General features: G+C 32.9%; 1 protein-coding gene across 8 annotated transcripts in view; it reads right to left on the reverse strand.

Moving 5' to 3' along the window:
* The window catches only part of TNNI3K (TNNI3 interacting kinase), a 304,917-nt gene extending 287,890 nt beyond the window's left edge, over nt 1–17,027 (reverse strand). For 4 of the 8 annotated variants that reach the window (XR_013411799.1, XR_013412320.1, XM_015142234.3 and 1 more), the window contains exons 1-4: nt 16,843–17,027; nt 16,125–16,233; nt 5,234–5,319; nt 4,001–4,098 (exon numbers count right to left, since the gene is read on the reverse strand). Coding sequence is in view for 5 of the 8 variants with exons in the window: in XM_015142234.3 (XP_014997720.1) it covers nt 4,001–4,098; nt 5,234–5,319; nt 16,125–16,233; nt 16,843–16,882 (333 nt within the window). In the remaining 3 variants the exon portion in view is untranslated. 8 annotated transcript variants of the gene reach the window in all.
* Nucleotides 17,028–21,807: the final 4,780 nt, after the last annotated feature.

A 21,807-nucleotide genomic window follows, 5' to 3' on the forward strand; every position in this document is an offset into this window, starting at 1 on the left:
ATTCAAGAAAATAATAAGCAAAATTACAAATGGGAAAAAGAGTTACAGACACTACATTAAAAAATAAAAGATTCCTAATAAGCACATAAAAACCTCTTTAGTCATCAGGGAAATGCAAATTAAAATTATAATGAAATACTAAAATTCATCCAATAGAATAGCCAAAAAAAAAAAAAAAAAAAGAAAGAAAAGACTGACTACACCAAGAGATGGAAAGGATGTGAAAAAACTACAACTCTCATACCTTGCTGATGGGAATGTAGGAAGGAATTGCTAGTTTGTTAAACAGTTTGGTAGTTTCTCATAAAATTAAGCATGTACTTATTATGTGACTCAGCAATTCCACTTTTAGGTATTTCCCAGGAGAAATAAAAACATATGTTCAAACAAGTACCTGTATGTGAGTGTTCAAAATAGCTTTGTTTATAATGGTCAAAATCTGGAAAAATGTCCATCAGCAGGTAAATGGTAAACAAATTGTGGTATATCCACATAAGGGAATACAATTCCACAATAAAAGCATTAATTACTGAATATATAACATGGGTGAATCCCAATAGCATTATGATAAGTGCCAGAAACCATATAGAAAAGAAAACATACTGGATGTAATAAATTTATTTAAAATTCTAGAAAAGAGAAAACTATAGTGATAGAAAACACTTGTTTCCAGAGACCAGGTGAGAAGGAGATTGACTGCAAAATGGCATGAGGGAACTTTTTGGTTCAGTAGAAATGTCCTATAACATGATTGTGATGATGGTTACATGATTACATACATTTTCAAAAGTTAACAATTGTAGACTTAAAATTGATAATTGTATTCGGTACATATTAAACCTCAATAAAACTAAACCCTGTGAAAAACCCAACAAACTAAAACAAACAAACAAAAAGGTGTATGGGGATTAATCTTTCACGTAGTATTAAAAAGCTAAATATCTGCTTTGGTTTTATTAATGAAAGCAGAGATTATTCATTAGAAAATATCCAGTCATGATGTCAGAGGCGTTTGAACCAGAGTGAGCTACTCCATTTTGAGTGAGGGCTAGGAAAATAGGAAAATGAGTCTGAGACTTACTGGGTTACATTCTCAGAAAGTTAGGCATTCTTAACCTCCAGATGTTTATGGTTAAGGGAACAAATTAATAATGTTTACTGAACAGATCCAGACTTGGGAGTGTCCAGATATCCTGATATCTGTAGAACAAAGGCATTCCTAATTTTGCTTTAAAGATAATAATATCGATTCTTGCAAAATATAGTAATTAAGAAAATTAATATGTTATCACAAACCCTTGTAGCAGGACACATCTCCCCAAATATACGAGCATTGTACCTAGGGTGGATGCACTCCTCCTCTTACTTTCAGGAACGTCCTACTCCGTCTATGGAGTAGCTGTCTTTTCACCACTTTACTTTCATAAAAAACTTGCTTTTACTTTGCACTGTGGACTCGCCCTGAATTCTTTCTTAAGGGAGATCCAAGAACCCTCTCCTGGGGCCTGGATCGGGACCCCTTTCCTCTAACGATTAGTCAGGCCCAGCATGCCAGGGTGTATAATTGAAAGAGCTATTTGATGTAGTGAACAAAAGGATGGGATATTTACATTTATTCATTTTGTGAGTGTTATGAACAAAATAAAATTCGATTGTAATACCAAAAAAAAAAAGAAATATGTATAAATAAGTGGTATGCATGAAAAATATTAAGATAATAAAATACAAGGATTGGGTGAGAAATTATTTCAGAGTAAGGGAGATTACAGAAATAAGAAAACTGAAAATGCATGATTGTGGATTGAATCCTATCCCAGACAAGAAAAAATAATCTATAAATGACACAATTGGAACAATTGATAAAATTTGATTTTGAACTATAGATTATAATATATCATGTTAATATCATCTCAATTTTTTTATTTTATAATTGCATTGGAGTTATATAAGTGAATTTTCTTGTTCTTAGGAAATGAAGACTGAAGTGGCTAGAGTGCATGTTGTATACAATTTACTGTCAAATGCTTCTAAAAAAAAACAGAATAATGGAAATGGGACAAAATGCAAACAGTTAATGAACCTGGATAAGGAGTTTCTTGTACTATTCTTGCAATTGTTCTTTTAAGTTTGAAATAATATTAAAATTAAAAGGTTATTAATACTATATGGGGGTGGGGAACTGGGCCCAAAATTAATTATATACTTACTGGAGTAGTTCTGTCAAGGGATAATTAGGAGTAGGTTTAATGCATTTAATGGTTACTAGGTTTAATGCCTGGTAGTGTGAACAACTACTTTATATTATTTTTGTGTTTAAAATGAAATAGTAACTTTAATTTGTTTTTTACCTTTGTTAAGAAATTTGCAAAATAACTATGCATTTTATTACGGCCTTTTAATATTTTTGCCTGCTTTGTTTCCTAAGAATCTAAATTTTCATTTAAACTTGCTATGAAAAAGCTATAGTTTATGCACCCTTCTCTAAAATAGAAGAAAACATAAAAATAGAGCAAAGAAAACTCTAAAAATGGAAATTTAGTTATTATAAACAGAGGTTGAAGAAATATATTCTTTAAATATTGTAGCACTAAATCATTCAGAACCCATTCGTGTGCCAGTGTCATGCTAAATCTTAGTAAAATGAACTAATACAGAAAAAATCTCCCAGACGGTGAGGTTCAGAATTCATGGTTTCATACAGTGCCATGGCTATCCATCACTACCTTCCTGTTCCTTGAAGCTCTTCTACTTTCACCTCCTGCCTTTCAGCAGAAAAGTCAACATCAGATGCTGTTTTCTACACTGGAAACTCAGACTCTTTTGTAGTTTGACAGGATAATTAACAGGTATTAAAGACGTAAGTGAGGCTTTCTCCCAGAAGGAATTAGAAGAATTGACTAGGCATTGACTGGGCATGAAAAGAGACGAAACTTTAGAGTATTTGCACTATGAATTATAGGAATTTGTGAAGCTAAATCATGGGAAAATGAGGTCCTATTTCCTCCCAATGACAAACTCTCTAGCAGTTGGGGGAGGGAGATATTGCAGGGAGTTCCTAATACAGGCAAAAAGTTGTCCCTCCTCCCACACCTGCACACAAAAAACTGAAATAAAATTCTGTTACAGACTCACATGAAAATGAGAAAGAACAAAATACGTAATATACAAATGAGATTCTGGGAGTAATGAGCCAACTGTACTTGATTTTAATCACTATTCTAATATTGTCCAGGTATCTACTTTAGTCTTTAATTGCATTTTCTGTAAAATAAATCCTAATATGCAATTATTTTAATGACTAAAGTACATTTAACTTAGTATGATATTTAGCTCATAACAAATATAAAGTAGAAATTGTTATAATTATAAAATGGTCAATGTATATTATATAATTTGTACGTTTTATAAATTTATATTTATGAAAATCTCAAGGTTCAATTCCAACAGTAAGTATCCCAGTTTGTCCAATCCACTATTATATTTATTATTCTATCAGGTGCTGAGATTAGGTTGGAGCCAGGGACTAATATAAGAAAAAAAAACAGCTGAAGCAAAAAGGTTTTTTAAGAAAAATTTGCAGTAAAGAAATACAGCTTCAATGTGCTTCTTTTGTCTTTAAGTACAGCCTCATCTCTCTCTGCACAGAGGCAGCATGGTGTTCTGATGAGGAACTTTGGCAACAGAACTAGACTGCCTTGTCTTAAATCCTGGCTAACCCCTGGCTAACCATGTAACCTTGGGAATAATCATATTCACTTGTGGGATTCTTGTGAGAATTAAATGAGCTAAATAGAGAAAGCATTAAAAGGAGTATGTGTCTAGTATACAGAAGATATCTGCTCAATAAAGAGAAAGAAGTCCTTTAGTAATGTAACGCCTCTGGTCACTGAAAATTTTCCATAATTACTAATTTGGAAAAAAAAAAAAAAAAACACCAACCTTAAAGATACACATTATCCTTAGTTCCAAAGCAGTGATTATGGCAATTAAAGTGTCATACCTTGTAAACTGCCAAATGCAAGGCTGTAAATCCATTTCTTGACAGTCGAGATGGGCGGAGCCCTTTTAACATAAGAGTTCGAATATGTGATTTGTTGCCTTAAAGAGAAAAATGAAAGAAGGCTAAATCGTTGTGGGGATGGGGTGAGTTTAAGAGTCTCTTTGACTTAATGATAAATGCCATACAGCTGTTTAAAAATGTCAAGCTGCTGTTCTGGGGGCCATTTGTAAAGTTTTCTATTAATTGGCAACCTTACTTAGTAGGGGATATTTCTTTTCCGTTTTTTCCATTTATAAAACTTTTTTCAAATGCTGTGTATTTTGATTCTTCATCTTAGATTTTTTTATTTAGTATCCTCATCATCGGATGGTTTTGAAACATAAACACATAAGAGGATTCACCATAATAAACTATTAGTGAAAAAGCTTAAATTAAAAAATCTAGTTGTAGAGGATTTATCTGAACATTATTAACAGTAGAGCTTATTTAGATCAAAGAAATATGAAGGATATAACCAAGGTTGGGAAGGCACATTTAAAGTTGAGAGAACAATCTGTTAAGTAGAGTCTGTTTGGTTTGTTTGGGAGAAATGGTTAAGGAATATGGTTAGAGTTGACACACATTTCTCTTCCATTTTAAGAAGTTAAGTTCAACGAATTTAGTTTGGGTTAACAAAATAAATATTAATGGTTCATTCATTAATTCAATAACTTTACTGAGTGGATATTATATGCCAGGCACCATTCAAAGTGCTTGAGATACATTAATAAACAAAACAAATTAAGTGTAAGCCAGATTAAACTCTTAATCTTCACTTTCATCAATCCTTACTTTTAGATTTTATCTTTGGCATTTGTCACTTTTCCACATACCCTTGTTGAAGATTGTGAAGCAACTGCTTGATGCTATTTGGGGGAATCTTTAACTGCTTCTGAATTTAAGTTAATCCCTGACTGGCATGCCCAATATTGAAAAGAGATTTTTGATTTCCAAGCAAATTGAGTGACTTGGTTTCCGGTAGGAACACAATGAAGCTTAAATTGAAAGCTAAATCAATTGGAATATTCTGCCTGATAGTTACTGCCTAAACTGAGATTATCAAGGTTGGAAAAGGCAAAGCAGAAGAGAAAATTGAGCATGAATAGAATTCTCTTGTAGACTATTAAGCAGCTCAAGTCACTGATGATATACACATATAACCAGTTTAAGAAGTACTAAGTTTCAAGTACTCACCTCCACAAATGCAACATAAATGAAGTAGAGACAGCCCATTTTCAGTGCGGTAATTTAAATTGACTTTACTGAAGGCTTCATCAGAGCTGAAAAAAACATTTTACAGATGATCACAAAATTCATCTTTTAGCATATTGTCTTTCATTTGAAAATTATAAATGCAAATTCTGTTACTATCAATTCAGAAATGTATTTTTTCTAAGATTATTTTGTACTTACAGAAAGAATCTTGAACCCTCTATATGAAGAATTAAAATTGAGAGGAAATTCTGTAGTTTTACATTGTAATGATGTCACCAGAAATAACACTATGTTTCCAATAGTTGCTCCAGAATCACTGACAGCTACTAGGTGTCACAATAGTGAATTTAGTGCCACTTTTTAAAGACAAGTAAAACCAAGGTCAGACATAATCTAGGAACCTGAGAGTCACTGTTAGTAGGGAATACTTATACAATACATATATAAAATTGATTATTATTAAAATCAGAAAATCAGAAATCAGAAAATTGTTGTCAAATATAAAAGGCCAAGAAAAGTCAAATATGACATGAAATTATAGGAGACAAGAAAGACCTTCCCCTTTGCCTCTCTGAAGGTTTGCTGAAATCAACTGACAAAAGGGACATTAATAGAAGAAAAGGCATAAAATATATTTGACCATAGTTTTAAAAGGCACAAGACACACAAGACATAAGAGCCTTCAGAATGAAGACTCAAAGATACAGGAACAACTCTGTAAGTTCTAGTTTCTATGACCTGCCTTGAGGGGAGAAGGATTCTAGTCTCTATGGCTATCCTCTGGGGAAAATGAGGGGCCAGAGACAAGAGGACAGGAGGAGGTCAGAGAGAAAGTTTTGCTTCTAAGGCTGCTTGTAGGGCTTTCATTTTGAGGTGTCATTTTCTGAGCCTCAACAAAAATGATGCTAAAATTACCCGAAGAGTTATACTTCACAAAGAAAGTTGTATATTCACAGTGAAGTTGGCAATGTTAACAACAGTGCAATAATCATTTTTTGATTACATATCACATGCCAGATACTGTAGTAAGCACTTAACCTTACTTATTCCTCACCAAAGCACAATGTCATGCGTATTGTCACATATATTATTTTACTCATTTTATAATTGAAGAAATTGAGGCTTAAAGAGGTTAAATAATTTGCCCAAATTGGAAAAAAGAGAACAAACTACTTAAGAGGCAGAATCAGGATAAGATTTGAATCCTGGTGTAACTGTAAGAACAAGGCTTTCAAGGATTACCACGCTGATGAAATGATTTTTTCCACTTTGAAAACATCAAAACATAACAGGTATTGCTATATAACATTGGACATACATACTGAAAAACTGCATTTTCTCAGGGGTTTATTGCTACATAGGAGCTCCAAAGCTTTTTCTTCTTTCACTATTTGCCATTAAGTTCATTATGGTTAGCTCAAAAGAACGTGCATCCTTCCATCCTTCTGTGTTTTGCTTAGGCTGCTGGTTACATAGTTTTTCTTAGGATCAGAAGGCCTCTCTCACCTCCCCCAACCCAATACTTTGTTTTCTTTCTTGTGGTTTTATACTATGTTTCATTTGCTGGACAATAGAAAGACCAAGGAAGAAAAGCCAAAGCAGCTCAGAGCTGAATCATTGTCCATCAACATTCTCAGTTTCCAGTCAGTTTCCTTTCCCTTTTTATTTATGGACACTGATTTCCTACAACCTTTAAGAGAAAAATCCAATCTACCTAGCTTGAAAGGCAGAGTTCAGCTCTGCCGAATACCTCTACTATTTGAAGTCATAACCACAAAGAAGACCTCTGCGACCTGTAAATTCATTTCCAAGTGTGTTCCAAGTACCTAGTTTACTTTTTTCCAAGACATCCATAATATATTTGGGTTCGCGGGTTTAAAAGCCTGGCTGAGCCCAAAGACTACACATTTCTAAGAATCATGTTATTTTGTGAAGTTACTGCAATACCATAAACAGCTCTATCATTTATAAGTAGGCTCATTTTATTATAAGTGGACATTTGAAACAGTGGTACTTTCATCAGAAATGATTTTGATTGCCGTATTCTTTGAGCTGAGGGAAATTGCTGATAGAAGTGAGTTAAATTCTTAACTATCTTCATGAAATTCTAAACTCCCTGCTTATATGATTAACATTTATAAACACTGGAGTTTATTGTACTTCTACAAAAGGCTTTCCAAAGCAAGTTGAGTTGTGTTTTCCAGTATTAGTAAGCTGTCGACATGTTTTGCTGCAGGGAAACACAGAAAGCAAGAAAGGTAGGAGGGTAAAAAAAGTTTGAGAATACTGTATTCCCACGACTGTGGAAACAAACCACAAGACTTGCCATTTCTAATTAAAGCATTTCACTGAGGTTCTTCAATGACCCTGGATTTAGAGCCTTTCTCTTTTCAGCAGTACCTTGGAGAATAGCACCTTTTCTTTTTCTATTTTAAAATTCCAATAGCTTTTGATGTTCTTAACTGGGTGCCTTGATGATAATGTTCTGAATTTATAGTACCTTTCAAGTGTAAGTACTTTACAAGTGATATGAGACTTTGGCTCACTCACCAAAGACTATGCTATCTCTCTAAAGCTGCTAGAGATTTAAATAGGCAGGAGGCAGCTTGAAATTGACCTGTAAGGCCAAGGATATGATCTCATTTCTACTGAAAAATGTCCTGGGAGCATCATGGACCTCAAGAGGTCGAGAATTTTAGCTTTACATTCCTTTTGAAAGACTACCTGTGGCTCTCTAGGGCCCTCCTGGGGCAATGGTCTTTGTTCAGACAAAGACAAGGATTTCATTAATAGAATCACTCCACTTCTCACCAGGGACTATATCACAGTACCTTACCAGAGTTTAGACCTTTATCTGTGAAATCTGACCCAGTCAGAGTACAAGAGAACTTTGCTTCAGGCAGAAGTTGTAATACACTGGGATTATATTCTTTTTTCCAGTATCTTATCAGATGCTACTTCCCCCCCACCTTTCTTTTTGGAGGGATTTTCCTGAATTTCTCCTTAGATACTATGTGAGATTTTGGGTGTGAGTGAAATGAGTTTACTTTCAGATGTCTGTTTTCTATTCATAATTTTTATTTATCAAGGTGCCCTGAAAAGTTTAAATTATACATAGAACACAGAACTGCACATGAGATTCTCTTATTTAAACTTGACCTCTCAAACTTTTAATATTACTGTATTTTCAACAGTGGAGATATTCAAAGAATGAAAACTGCAAAGGAGGGAAAAAATGTTGAAGTTGAAATGAAAATCACTTTATTTGAGAGGGTAAACTCAATTGCTTTCTTATTCTGTGATCTAACTTTGATGATCCGTTCAATAATTCTGGCACAACACCTACTAAACACCTACTACATGCCTCGCTTCTGCTCTTAAGGCTCACTTCAGGTTGTGTTCAAGAGTCTCCTTGATATAAACTACTCACTAATTCCTGGATCCTTTGAATGCATCCGTCCTGGAAATATACATACTAGATAAAATCCTGAAATTGACTGTTGTGTTAGTCCTGATATCTAATACTCTGATCAGCTTTGCAAAACAAATGAACATGGAATAAACAGAAATACAAGATGCCAGGGTCCATTCTTGATTTTTTAAAAAGAAAGGCACTAAGTAAATGTTTATTATTTACATAAATAAAATTGAAAGCAAGATTAATGACTCTTTATTCAACAATTATTCCTCAGCTAACTGAATCTTGAACTAGACTTTACCATCTATAAGTGACTCAGTATAGAGTCCTCGAGTTCCTTGCTTTAAACTGAGCTGCTCCTTGTTGCTTTTGTTCTCCTTTTGAATTATATCCTCCTTGAACTGATGCAACTTCTATTAATGTCAACAAAATGAATCAACAGAGAATAGACTCCTGTAATATTTGGCAGTCAAGTGTGATTTTAATAGTACAATTTTTAGTTCAACTTTAATAACTGGAATGTACATTTTTAAAATGAGAGTTACTTTGGGGGCTATATTTGAATCCTAATTCTCACTTCCCATTAACTTCTAGTCAAACGTTTCTGTTTTGAAACATGTAATTAAAATATTCAAGATATTTAAGCAATCATTCCTAGGAGAGAAATTTCATTTTCTCTTCTTTTACCTCTTCTAAAGTAACTGTGTATGTCAAATTCACTGCCAATTGAGCATCACTTATGTATTCTAATACCCTAAGCTCAATTTATTTTTTAATTTCCCCTTACATTTTTCATCACCTGCCATGCCACACTGTAACTTAACATATCCTAATGAGTTCATCGTGCATGCTGGGGCATGAATGAAGTTCCTAATTAAAATAAAGCCACTATTATGAATATATTTCTAATAGTAAATGCTGTTCTTAATCATTAAAAATGATAGTTCTGTACCCAAAGGTTACTTTCTTTCTTGTAGCATAATGAATTCTTTTCCTAGCCTTTACCTTTTACCCAGAAAAGTGTGCAGTTTTGTGATCCAATTAAAATTATTTTTCATGACCTCATCCTTTCAAGAAGATATCTGACATGAATGACCACAAGTGGGAACTTATTAAAATGTAACATTTGAACAGTCGGCCAAAAAATAACACACTGCTGTCCAAGCTATTCAGACAGGTAGATACATTTTAAAGCTAATTCATTGGTTGAAACTTAGGGGAAAGCCAATAATGTAGAAAGAAGGTAAGGATTTTTTATGGGTCGTCTCGTTTCCCAAACTGATCATTTAAGTTTCAAATGGCTAGTTGCAACTTCTTGCCTATTCATTGCAGATTCTTCCCTGCCCCATGCCCTCCAAGCAATAGAAGCAGACAAATAATAAGATATGTTCCTAACATATATCTCCAAGAAATATCCAGAAATATATTTGTTCAATATCTTCCAAATAAAATCTGCAAACTAATACTGTGAAGTATGTTCATTTATTCAGCCATTCATACAATAAACAATTATAGAGTTAGAGTGACAGATACAGCAAGAATAGCTAAGTATCATAAAATTGATGTAATAATTGTTACCTCATAAGATTGTTGTGAAGTGTAAATGAGTTAGAGTTTGTAAAACTGTTATAAATATTAACTGCTATAATAGTTATTTCTAGTAAGGCATTGATATTGATTATTTTTACTATTTTATTTTTTGTATTGTTTTGCTCTTCCAAAGAGGAATAGGAAAGTAGAAAGGAATCATGGAATTACAGGATGGAAGAGAAGAAGAAAGGAAGAGTAAGGGGGAGAGAAAATGATAGAAAGATAGCAAGCTAGAGATGGAGAAGGAGAGGGAGAACAATAGGGAGAGATAGAGAGAGAGAGACAGAGAGAGATTGAGGTCAAGTTGCTTCTCAATGATTTCACAAGATATTCCTGTAAAATTATAGTTCATAAATAGTTTTACCTGGACAAACAGGAAACGAATTAGAGAAATAGACTGGCTTAGGGCATTATGAATTCTTTGTTTCCTTTTGGGGTTCGGGTTTTTTGTTGTTATTGATGATTCTTATTTTTTGTTTTGTGGCTAATTAGCAAAACACACTACCCAAAAATGTCAAATAATATTTTCATTCTATGTTAATTATAACATGACATTTCCCCTTCAATATCCTACTTAGTAGTTTGACAGAAAGGGTCTACTCCTCTTAAATAAGATCAGCTTGAAAAGTTTCCAGAGCTATTCATCTTATAATAGCCAGATTTCATAGTTGGCTATAGTGCTATAAATAATTTTAGAAGATAATTCATTTAAGGATGAGTATAGTGGAATGCAACAGGCCTCAGCAGAACTTTTCAGAGAGAAAAGGTACAAAAAGGTATATCTCAGAAAACATGTTTTTTCATTTCCTCTATACATTTTGACTTTTTAATGGAACAGAGCATTCTTTTGATCATTTTTCGTACATAATTAAACCCAGTCAGTTTTAAAGTGAAGCACTGTAATTACTGACCAAGATGTATCTACCCAATGCCAAAAAAATACAGGTTGTTTTGGATTATGTTGATGTCACAGTGTTTAAAAATTATGACTTTTCTGGGCCGGCCGCTGTGGCCCATGCCTGTAATCCCAGCACTTTGGGAGGCCGAGGAGAGCGGATCACGAGGTCAGGAGATTGAGAACATCCTGGCCAACACGGTGAAACCCCGTTTCTACCAAAAATACAAAAAAATTAGCCGGGCCTGGTGGCGGGCGCCTGTAGTCGCAGCTGCTCTACTTGGGAAGCTGAGGCAGGAGAATGGCATGAACCTAGGAGGCGGAGCTTGCAATGAGCTGAGATCGCGCAGCTGCAATCCAGCCTGGGCAACAGAGCGAGACTCCGTTTAAAAAAAGAAAAAGAAAATTATAACTTTTCTGGAATATTCTCATAGTTTTACATATTATATTATAGATTAAGCAGACACAAAGTTGGCCTGACAATGAAATTAGCAAAACATAGTCTTAAAATTTATTATGATAAAAACTATTGAAACAAAATAATTTAAATGAAAACGTTTTAAGTCACATATGGAGAGCCATCACTTCCATAATCTTTTCAAAAAGGTTGTACAATATTCATAACCAAGATTATTAATATGATACATTTTTAAATCAAATAAAGATGGGTGTAATCCTAGGTAAATCATACAAATTGTTTAATCTAGTTCAAGCCAGTTTAATTTGATTAGCCTCATTTTCTCCAGGTATAACATGGCAATTGCAACACTTACTTCAGAGGGATGTTAACATAAACAATAATGATTAAGTGTTAATAAACATTTCTGAGGTTTGGCCATGTGTCAGACACTGTGCTAAAGCACTTTACATATACACCATTAGGATTATATAAGCTGATGCACAAAAAGATATAGAGAAGCATTTCTGGCATATGGTAAGCACTAAGTTATTAGTTTGTTTCACAAATAAATACAAATATAAATAAGGTTAAATAAGAAAAAAACGCTGCCTTTAGTGAACACATATACTAGTGGGGAGATAGACCTATAAATGGATAAGAACACCACCATGTAGTAAGTGTTATTATGTTGATAAAGATTAGAGGCAGCACCGAGGAGGATATAATCAGACAATGGTACTCTAAGGTGCCCTTTTCTGTCTTTCCTTCTCCTCCTGCCTTCTCTTTTTCTTCATTTCTTCCTGCCACCAATCCATTACCTAAACAAATGTCCAAAGTTGTGAGTGAGTAGCAACTTTACAGCAGAAGATGAAAGAACATTCCATTTCCATTTCCCTTCTTTCCCATATCAAGCTGCCATTCCAAAGCTGCTATAAATTGGCATAAGCAGGATAATTATTTAGCTCTTTCTGTCTTTCATTTAGTTCTATATTGCTGTCTATTATATTGTGGGTAAAAGCTATGTCAGGAAGATTGTGTATTCGAGCTAATAGAGCAATGGTGTATTATGTGGTGAAAAATATCTTATAATGAATGAAATTAGCATCTACAAAGAATGTCATAAAGAAATTGGTTAGCAAATGAAAAACTCTGTTTACATCAGTGATCCTTTACCTTTGACGCTAGTGTTAATGTTCAACGTTCCATTTTGGGCATTGTATACAGTCTCCTTGCTATCTAAATGTTTAGAGAAAGGCTGATGTCAGGCAACATAACATAATCGCTTATCATAGAAATGCTCTTTATATTATAAGAGAAATAAATAAGGGTGAGTAATGAGATTCTAACATTTATTCAGCAGCTATAATGCTCTAGATACTCATTTAAATGTCATTTCATACAACGTTATGTTTGATCTTCCCAACTACCTTTAAAATTTGGTGAATGAGTAAGTAAGAAAATTTATATTCTCAGCACACTATTCTTTTCTTTCTTTCATCCATCATTTTATTCCAAAGAAAAGAAAACACTTAGAACTCTGCCCTGGAAGCAATTGACTTTTCTGTCCCAGATTATGCTATCTACCTTGACGAAATCAGACAAAAGCATATTATTCTGTTTTTGCTTGTTTGTTTTTTGGTTCTCTTGACTCTCTGTAGACCATATCAGTTGCTTTCTTTCTGTTCCCATATTCCTCATCCCTTCACTAATATCACCTCAGGTAAAGAGTTCTCAGTGCAACTTGGATATCTTTCTAGAAGTATAGTTTTCAAACTTTAGAAGTATCATTTTTATTATGCATAGTTTTATCTGGGGAGTTTGTTAAACATTCAGGTTCTTGGAAGACATCTCCAGAGATTCTGATTCATTTGATAAAGGGTGGAGTCATGGAATCTAAAATTTTGGACAGTACTACAGTCTCCATCTCCATTAACATAAGAGGCCCCTAGTTCTTGCAGAAACATCATTCTAGACTGGATAATCCTCTCCTCAACTTCCTTATCATCACATTCTGTAGCTTCTTTAATGTCACCACGACCAGGTTATTGGTCTTTCTCTCCAAAAATGTCTAACCGTTATCCTCAGTAAATTTGATAGCCATTTTGATGAGCCTTCTAATACTCTAGTCTCAAAATTCTTCAAATACCTTTCAATAAAAATCATTAAAAGCTACATTTCAGATTTTGGAATCATCCTAAACTGTGCTAATACTTTACATTTTAATTTTGAAATAGTCCTCTTCATAAAAACTTTCATTCTTTCTAACTTTTAATAAGCTATTTGTTACTCTAACTTTATGATAAAGGCTTCTGTTCTTTAAATTGTCGTTATTTATCTAATCAATCATGATAATATAAATTTCTAATTATTCAATGCTTACGATGTGTTGGGCCCTGTACTTAGTATTTAATTTACCTCATTTTGAAAATATCCTGTGAGGTAATTATTATTCACCTCATTTTATAGATGGAAATGAGGATTAAGGAGATTAAAAAACATATCCATGGACATACAGCTTATAAATAGAGGAAGCTGTATTTAAAACCATGTTTGTATGACTCCAAAGTTCTTACATTGATTCGCATAGCTTTCTTACTCAACTCAGATAATATGGTGAAGACATTATTTTTTCTCACTTTTCCTAAACTTTATATGGTACTCATTCATTGTTGCCTACACACCTTTACTTAACTATGCCTTTTATCTATAATGATTCAAAAAATCAATGAATACATCAGGTCCTAAATCTTGTTTTTGTAAGCAGGGTATAGTAGGAAGAGCACTATCTATGGAGTCGGGCAGACCTTGACATAAGTCACATTCCAGAATTTACTGACCATGTGATTTGACAACTCCCAATGCCTTGTCTCTAATCCTTAGTTTATCATCCACTAGAGTTAATATTATTGGGCACACATGAAATGACAACAATCTACATATGATAGATAAATAATGTCTTGTATTTGATGTATCTGGAACAACACTTGAATATGAGCTGGCACTGAACAAATTCTGGACTGTAAGCTCCCTGACACAGATTTCTGCCTCTCACCCCCAATGCTACTGAGAAAACAGGTCACATTTGTTGCATTTAGTAGAAACATAGGAAAAGTCCATTATGGCAGTTGTCAAGACAGGTTGTAGTTGTTGATGTGGTATGAGAAAGAACCTTACATCTTAAATCTATTGTTAAGCCTAATATTCAGGTTTGGATACATCTAGTTTAAGCTAACCTTGACCTATTTGTGCAATACTTTCTAAATTAAAAAAAATACTAAATAACTGAGGCTTTGACCTTTAAAAGTTGAGGAAAATTTCTTCAATGTAATCACATTTCATTTAGCATATTTATTTAAGTCAATAAGAGCTGGATGTTTATGATTAAGTTCTATATTCATATTTTTCCAACAAAACACATACATACTTATAATTCTCCTATACTAATGTACCAGTTATATTTCTATAGGAATTTCAAATGTTGTTCCATATCTCAGCATGTGATACTACTTGCAAAAGTCAGATCAGTGGTATCTCATCACAAGTGTCACTGTTGAGTTCATCATCTTGGGCCAAACTATAGAGAGAATCAATTATTTTTTGAACCATAAGTTGAACACTTGTGAAAGCCTTGTTAAATCCACTGACAAATTTCATATAAACTATATTATACATGGATGATTTTATTTGCCAGTTATGTGATATTTATATGTTTACGGTATCTAAAATTTTGTTTTAAAGATATGACATTTGGTCATTGCTTTACACTTGTTTCCTAAGTAAAATAGAGGGAGTGATGAGTGCATTACGTAACACAGCTGTAAATGAACATGACTAATTGGCATATTTGGAACTTTTCCTTAGGCAGGCAGGTAACTTTCTTGACCCTCTAATGGGCATCTAGTTTCTCAATGTCAGATTCAATTTAACCAGAAGGCTTTTTGTGTATATAAGGGTCTTGCTCCTCTTTTCTGAACATTTTGTGTCTTCCAAGGTTGTGACACTGTCTTAGATTATTTTTCTCTTGTTATCATGGAACAAAACCTACTGAAATCCTGAAAGCAATATTATATGTTGTTATATGATTGTTCAGGGGCAGAATGATACTCAGTTCCATTAAGGGACAGCCTTTCAATGTCAAGAGACCAGAGGCTTTGTTAAAATTGGACTTACCATCATAGTTCAAAGAGAACAATGTGGCCAATATGCAACCACTATGTGGGAAGAAAAATCTTGCTTTTCATTGCTGGCATGGTTTACAAGAATGATCTAATTCCAGAGAAGATTATTGAGATCAACAATAGCTTGCATTCAAAGGCTAGCCCTTAGTTTCTTATTTTTAAACTTTAATGATGGCATATTACAAGTCATATTTTTAAGGAGGTGAGACATTATGTTTACATTTTGAGAGTGATATGAGTGGTCAAAAAGAGATAATCTGACATCCTAAGGCTTAGAACATGACTGCTTTTGTCTGAGGTTCTACAGGTTTTAAAAATACACAGATACTTTAAAAAATAAGGTGAATACTGTAGACACTTATACAAAGAAATAACTCTTACAACTTTACCTAAATATATGCCTTAGTTCTGTCAGTTCTTTTTCCTTGATCTGCAGGTCATCTTCTAATCTTTCTATTGTGATAACATATGATTCACTGACTTTTTTCTTCCATTCATCTAGTAAAGAAGAACAAATGAGATGGATTTATAGTTGTGTTTTGCAAAATGTAGACACAGATCATAATATACAAGTAATCAAAACTGTTTTTATTCTAGAATTTACAATACTTAATTTAAATTACTGATTGTGAGTTTAAAATGCAGATGTTTATATTTAAAATGCAATCATATTGAATTGTAGTAATTAAGAATCCATTTGTTATTGGATAATATATTTACATAGAAAAATATATTTGACTTATTTCATTTGATTTTATTGCATTTTAATTACAGCAATTTCTAGTTGCAAGACGGTTTTTAGGTTTTAAATACTAGATACTTAAGATATAATTCTAAAATCCCTACATTCAGCATTATTCCAAGTTTTTTTCTGTAACATTATACCAAGGAACTAAAGTAATATTTTTATAAGAAATTTATTGTTTCCTATAAAGATCTTCAGAAAAAAAAAATTTGAGTTCAGATAGTTTTTCAAAGCCTTTCACATAACATGCTGCCTTATCTTCTGTATACAAATTAACACATATTCCAATGAGTTGTTAGTTATCAGTAACTGTAATTGAACCATGTTACATTTAAGGAAATAAGAATAATTAGAATAATTACCAGTACAAGTTTGGGTTGGTCTAGATTTATAATTTCCCATTTATTATAAGTTTCTTCTTTTCTCCAGGGCAGTTCTTCAAGTTATAAGATTCCAAGTTCAAGTGCAGTGACAGCCCAGTTGAAAAATACTTTGATAGTCTGGCTAAAAATAAGCCCAACTGCCAAATGGAATGTCATGCAACAATGACAAAGAACAAAATCGTGTGTGCTTTCAAGGGTGAAATCATAAAGGGAACTAATCAGTCTGTTTAAAAGAACTGTATCAAAAATAAATAGCAAATGTTTCAATAGGATTATTTGCTTCCATCAATTATCTACCCGTACATACTTTCATGGACCATTTATTTAACAGATAAATCTAGAAAGTTATTCAGTTACATCTGAAGTTCACAAAAGAGCTATTAAAACTACCCAGACCTTCTTTCGAGATCATTTTCTCCTAAGCCAAAATAATGGCAGTTGGTAAAGAGTAGTAATAGAATGTGTCTACATAAATAAATAAATAATAAAAACTCATAATCTCTGGCATATAACTAATAGAAATGAATGTAAATTTGGCCTATATAAGAGCTACATAATTATGTTTGTATGAAGAAATTCTCAACATAGACCAAGATTTATACTGTTGTTGAATATTCTGACCATAAGAATCATAGATAAGAATCTAAGACATTAAGTTCTACAAATAGCAATTCATAAAATAATAAATGACAAGAACAATAAGATTAAGAAGATTGAGCATTTGCTATGTGTCAGACCCTAGTCTAAGTGCTTTACATATATTTCATTATTTAATCTCATGCAGTGCTGCTAGGTAGATATTATTCACAAATTATGGATGAGAAAACACAGAGTTGCTAGTACGCTGGAAGTCTGGAATCAATTATGACTATGTGACTCTAACATCCAAGCTAGATATTATTGATTAGTCTTTCAGAATTTCTCTTTCATGCACCTTCCATTTACTTTATGGGGACATTTCTCTTTGTGTGCATATTGTATGCATATTTCTACTGATCTAAAGAACCCAGGCTATGATGGAGAATAAATGGGAAACCCAGAAAGAAAACATTAAATTTTTCACTGTATATTTATTTCAGATAATCTTCTTATACCTAGAAAGTATAAACTTTAATCTTCAGATTCACATCCAGAGGATATAGCTTTAACTTAACAGATATGGATTTCATATTTTCTATAGTTAAATGTTCAAACAACTCTCTTTTTGAATAAATGCTTAGGCAAAGTTAGGATTCAGCACATCTTTTGCTCAGCAAAAGTAATCAAAGTTTCAGAGGTAAGGCTTCCAGACTGATAAGATACAGTTGGCGCATCAGGTATCTGGCTTCATAGACACTTTGTCCTCACCTGGACATATTCTCCTTTTCCCTTTTTATCAGTACATGCCTACCACAGCTGTTAATACTTGCTGTACTGCAGTGGCATCTAGTTACCTTGGTCCATACACTCTACATTCTCCTTGTTTGAAGGCCAGACATCTTCAGTTCCACCAGCTTTCTCTAAGCACTTATGTGACCCCCATTTTCTCAGTTTGGAAAGTCTTTGTTTTGTTCAGGGACCTTCCTGCTTAATCTCTTCTTTCTTCCTTATCTTGAAGACCATACTGGATAGCCTTCTTTAAAAGGCTTGCAATCCCCCAGGGCTTTACCTTGGGAAATAATGCACCAGCTCTTTCTCCTCTTGGTTTCTTAAAATAGTCATGGTTTCTATACTCTGAATCCAGAGGGACAAAGATGGGAGCCTTCTAGAGGACAACTATATTTTTCTTCATCTCTTTTCTTATTTGTCTCTAATATCTCAGATCTTCCATCAATGTGTGTGTGCGTGTGTGTGTTTGTGTGTACGTGTATCTTTTCTACATATGGAGGAAAAATAAGCTCTTATATCATCTTCCATTGTGTTTCTAATTTCCTGCTTGGGACACAAGTCTGATGTACTGCTTTTTAGAATTTTTCCTTTTGCTTTTCAAGAATAATTTCATTCTCTTAAAAAGCCGTTTTACAAATGAAAGTTTTGGCTTTCAAAGGTGTGATTTCTGCTACGAGTTTGAAAATCCAATCAGGAACTCAGTTGAACTCCCCCACATTCTAACGCAATACATTTTGCTGGAAAAAAAATGGAAGGATAGCAATATAAGAAATGCAGAAAATTACTCAAAATATTACCCAAAATATTAACCATTATTGAACTATAACTGTTTCCTGGTTTGAAAGAAACAATCTTTATCGATAAGCCCTTCTTAAGAATTTGGATCTAGGTAATGGTTTGAGGTACTAGAGTAATTTTTTCTGGGTACCTTCAGCCTGATGAAGAAATGCTGGAAAAAGTAAATGGTCCAGGATAATATCCTTGCATTCCTTTTCCAAAGAATGTTGGAAAGAAACAACATAGAATCAAAAAATATTTTCCCTGATACTCAGTACATTTCTGTAAAAATTACTTCTTTCTAATAAAGAGTTGGCCACATACTCTAACTTGAATCCTACTCTCCCCAGTCCCGAGACATCCAAAAGTGGAGAAAGCATGTTATATCATACATTATCAAAAACACAACTTGATTACAAAAGCAGTCTGCTTTCAAACTTTAGTGAGGGTAGGCAACATGAGGAGCTTTGTTTAAAAAAATAGAAACCTGGGCTCCATCCCCAGAAATTCTGATTCAGTAGATCAAGAGTAGAGTCCGGGAATCTGAGCTTTAACAAGTTACTCTGATGATTCTAATGTAGACGCTACATGGAGCATCATTGAAGAAGCACTATTTTAAGGTTCCTTAAAGTGAGATGCCTACTTAACAGAAATTTTTTTTTACCTTTGAATTTCATACAAGAGAAAAGAGATAAGTAGAATAAAAACAAAAGAAAGATTACTTCAGATTCTCAAAGAGTTCTATCCTGTGGTAATTCCTGGGGCAATAAATGATTTGGCTGTGCAAGTATAGTCTCATATTCTAAAAGTGATTCACAAAAAATTGAAACAACCAACATATTCCTTCATAAGTGAATGGAGAAACAAACTGTGGTATACCCAGAATATGGAAGATTATTCAGCAGTAGAAAGAAAGGAGCCATGAAAAGTCATGGAAGAACTTTAAATGTATATCACTAAGTGGAATAAGCCAGTCTGATAAGGCTACATACTGTGTAATTTCAACTATATGACATTTTGGAAAAGGCAAAACTATAGAAACAGTAAAAAGATCAGTGGTTACACGGGTAGGGGAGAGAGAGGAAGAGATGAGTAGGTGGAGCACAGGGAATCTTTAGAGTAGAGAAATATTCTGTATGATACTGTAATGGTGGATACATGATATTATTCAAAACTCGTAGAACTACACAACACTAACATAAACTATAGACTTTAGTTAAAATCATATATCAATATTGGTTCATTAATATTAACAAATATGCTATATAAATGTTAATAAGAAAAATTGTGTGTGTGTAGGGGGAGTATATAGTAACTGTACTTCCTGATCCGTTTTTTTTATAAACTTAAAACAATTCTAACAAAATATTAATTTAAAAAATTATGGAAAAATATAAAACAAATAATGCAAAAATAATAATTCATTCACAAGAGCATTTGAAGTATTCAAGGAAATTTAATAATTTATAAAGAAAAGCCAATTCAAATACATGATTAATACTAAGGTTTCTTTCTTTTATGCTTGCTCGTTTCTTCATTAGAAAATGTCAGAACACATTTAGTAAATATTATTTCTTCAACTACTTTGTTTCATCTACATTTGATATTCTACTGAATTGCCTAAATCTAGTTTTAATGCCTCTGTCTTTTCAACTGATTTATCAGACCACTTCTGCATACAAATAGTTATATTCTAATACTCCTTCAATAAGCTTACTTATGTTCTTTCTGCATTACTTTATTTGGGGTTCATATGATTTATTTATCCCAATCTACACTTATACATCTGCTATTTATATTTATTTTATACTGATTTCTTCATAAAAACTTAAAAGGATGCTTTCAAAATGAAAAACATAAAAATTGACCTTGACACTTCTACCTTTATGGTTCCAACAGAGAAATGATAAAGAAAATGTATCCCATGAAATCAAACTAATGCACTTGGAACAGTTATTAGCACATTTAGGGGTTGAATTAATTTATACTTTGACAATTTCTTCATTGTATATGAGTCATTATTATATTTCCATGTTTTTGGGAAGCATAGAGTTTCAATGTATTGCATCTGGTTGACAAATTAATCGTTGCTTTAAACATAAGAAGCTCAAATTACTAGTTTATATTTATTTTTTTCTCTTATTTTTAATAAAGATTAAATAATTTGTGTCGAAATAAAATTATTTTAAAAAGAAATTGACTGTTGCCTAAGATGCATACAACTATTCAATTGCACACAATTATTTGATTTTCTCTTAAATAATGTGTTTCCGCATTTAAAAAAGCATAATTTGTAAGAGTCTTATTTATCAAACAATTTTCTTTTTTTTCCACTAGAATATCTAAGTTTATAGTATGTTGGATGATTTATAAATCACCATGATGAATCTGAACATGTTGAGGTAATATTCAGATTAATCCTCAAAAATGAGTAGGACTTGAGAATACATTATAATGAATATATAATATATTTATAATATGAAGAAATCAATGTCACAGTAATTTAAAGATGTGTTCTCAGTATCTTTAACTGCTAGAGCATATTTTAAAAAGGAATAAACAATATTGCTATTTCTGTGTCCAATAAAGTATAATAGCAAATGCAAAGATCTTAGTTTTTCCTGTAACTTCTTTTGTTGGTGGGTAAACATGAAATAAATTTGATTAAATAATCTAGATTAAATAGAGATAAGAGTCACATTTCTGTAATTGGCTAAAATTTCTTTTCCAAATTTATATGACATCTCTGAATTGTCAGTCTAGCTCTTTACAGATTGATGAGTCCATTTATCCATTTAA

The sequence above is a fragment of the Macaca mulatta genome, chromosome 1 (assembly GCF_049350105.2).
Source record: "Macaca mulatta isolate MMU2019108-1 chromosome 1, T2T-MMU8v2.0, whole genome shotgun sequence".
Lineage (NCBI taxonomy): Eukaryota > Metazoa > Chordata > Mammalia > Primates > Cercopithecidae > Macaca > Macaca mulatta.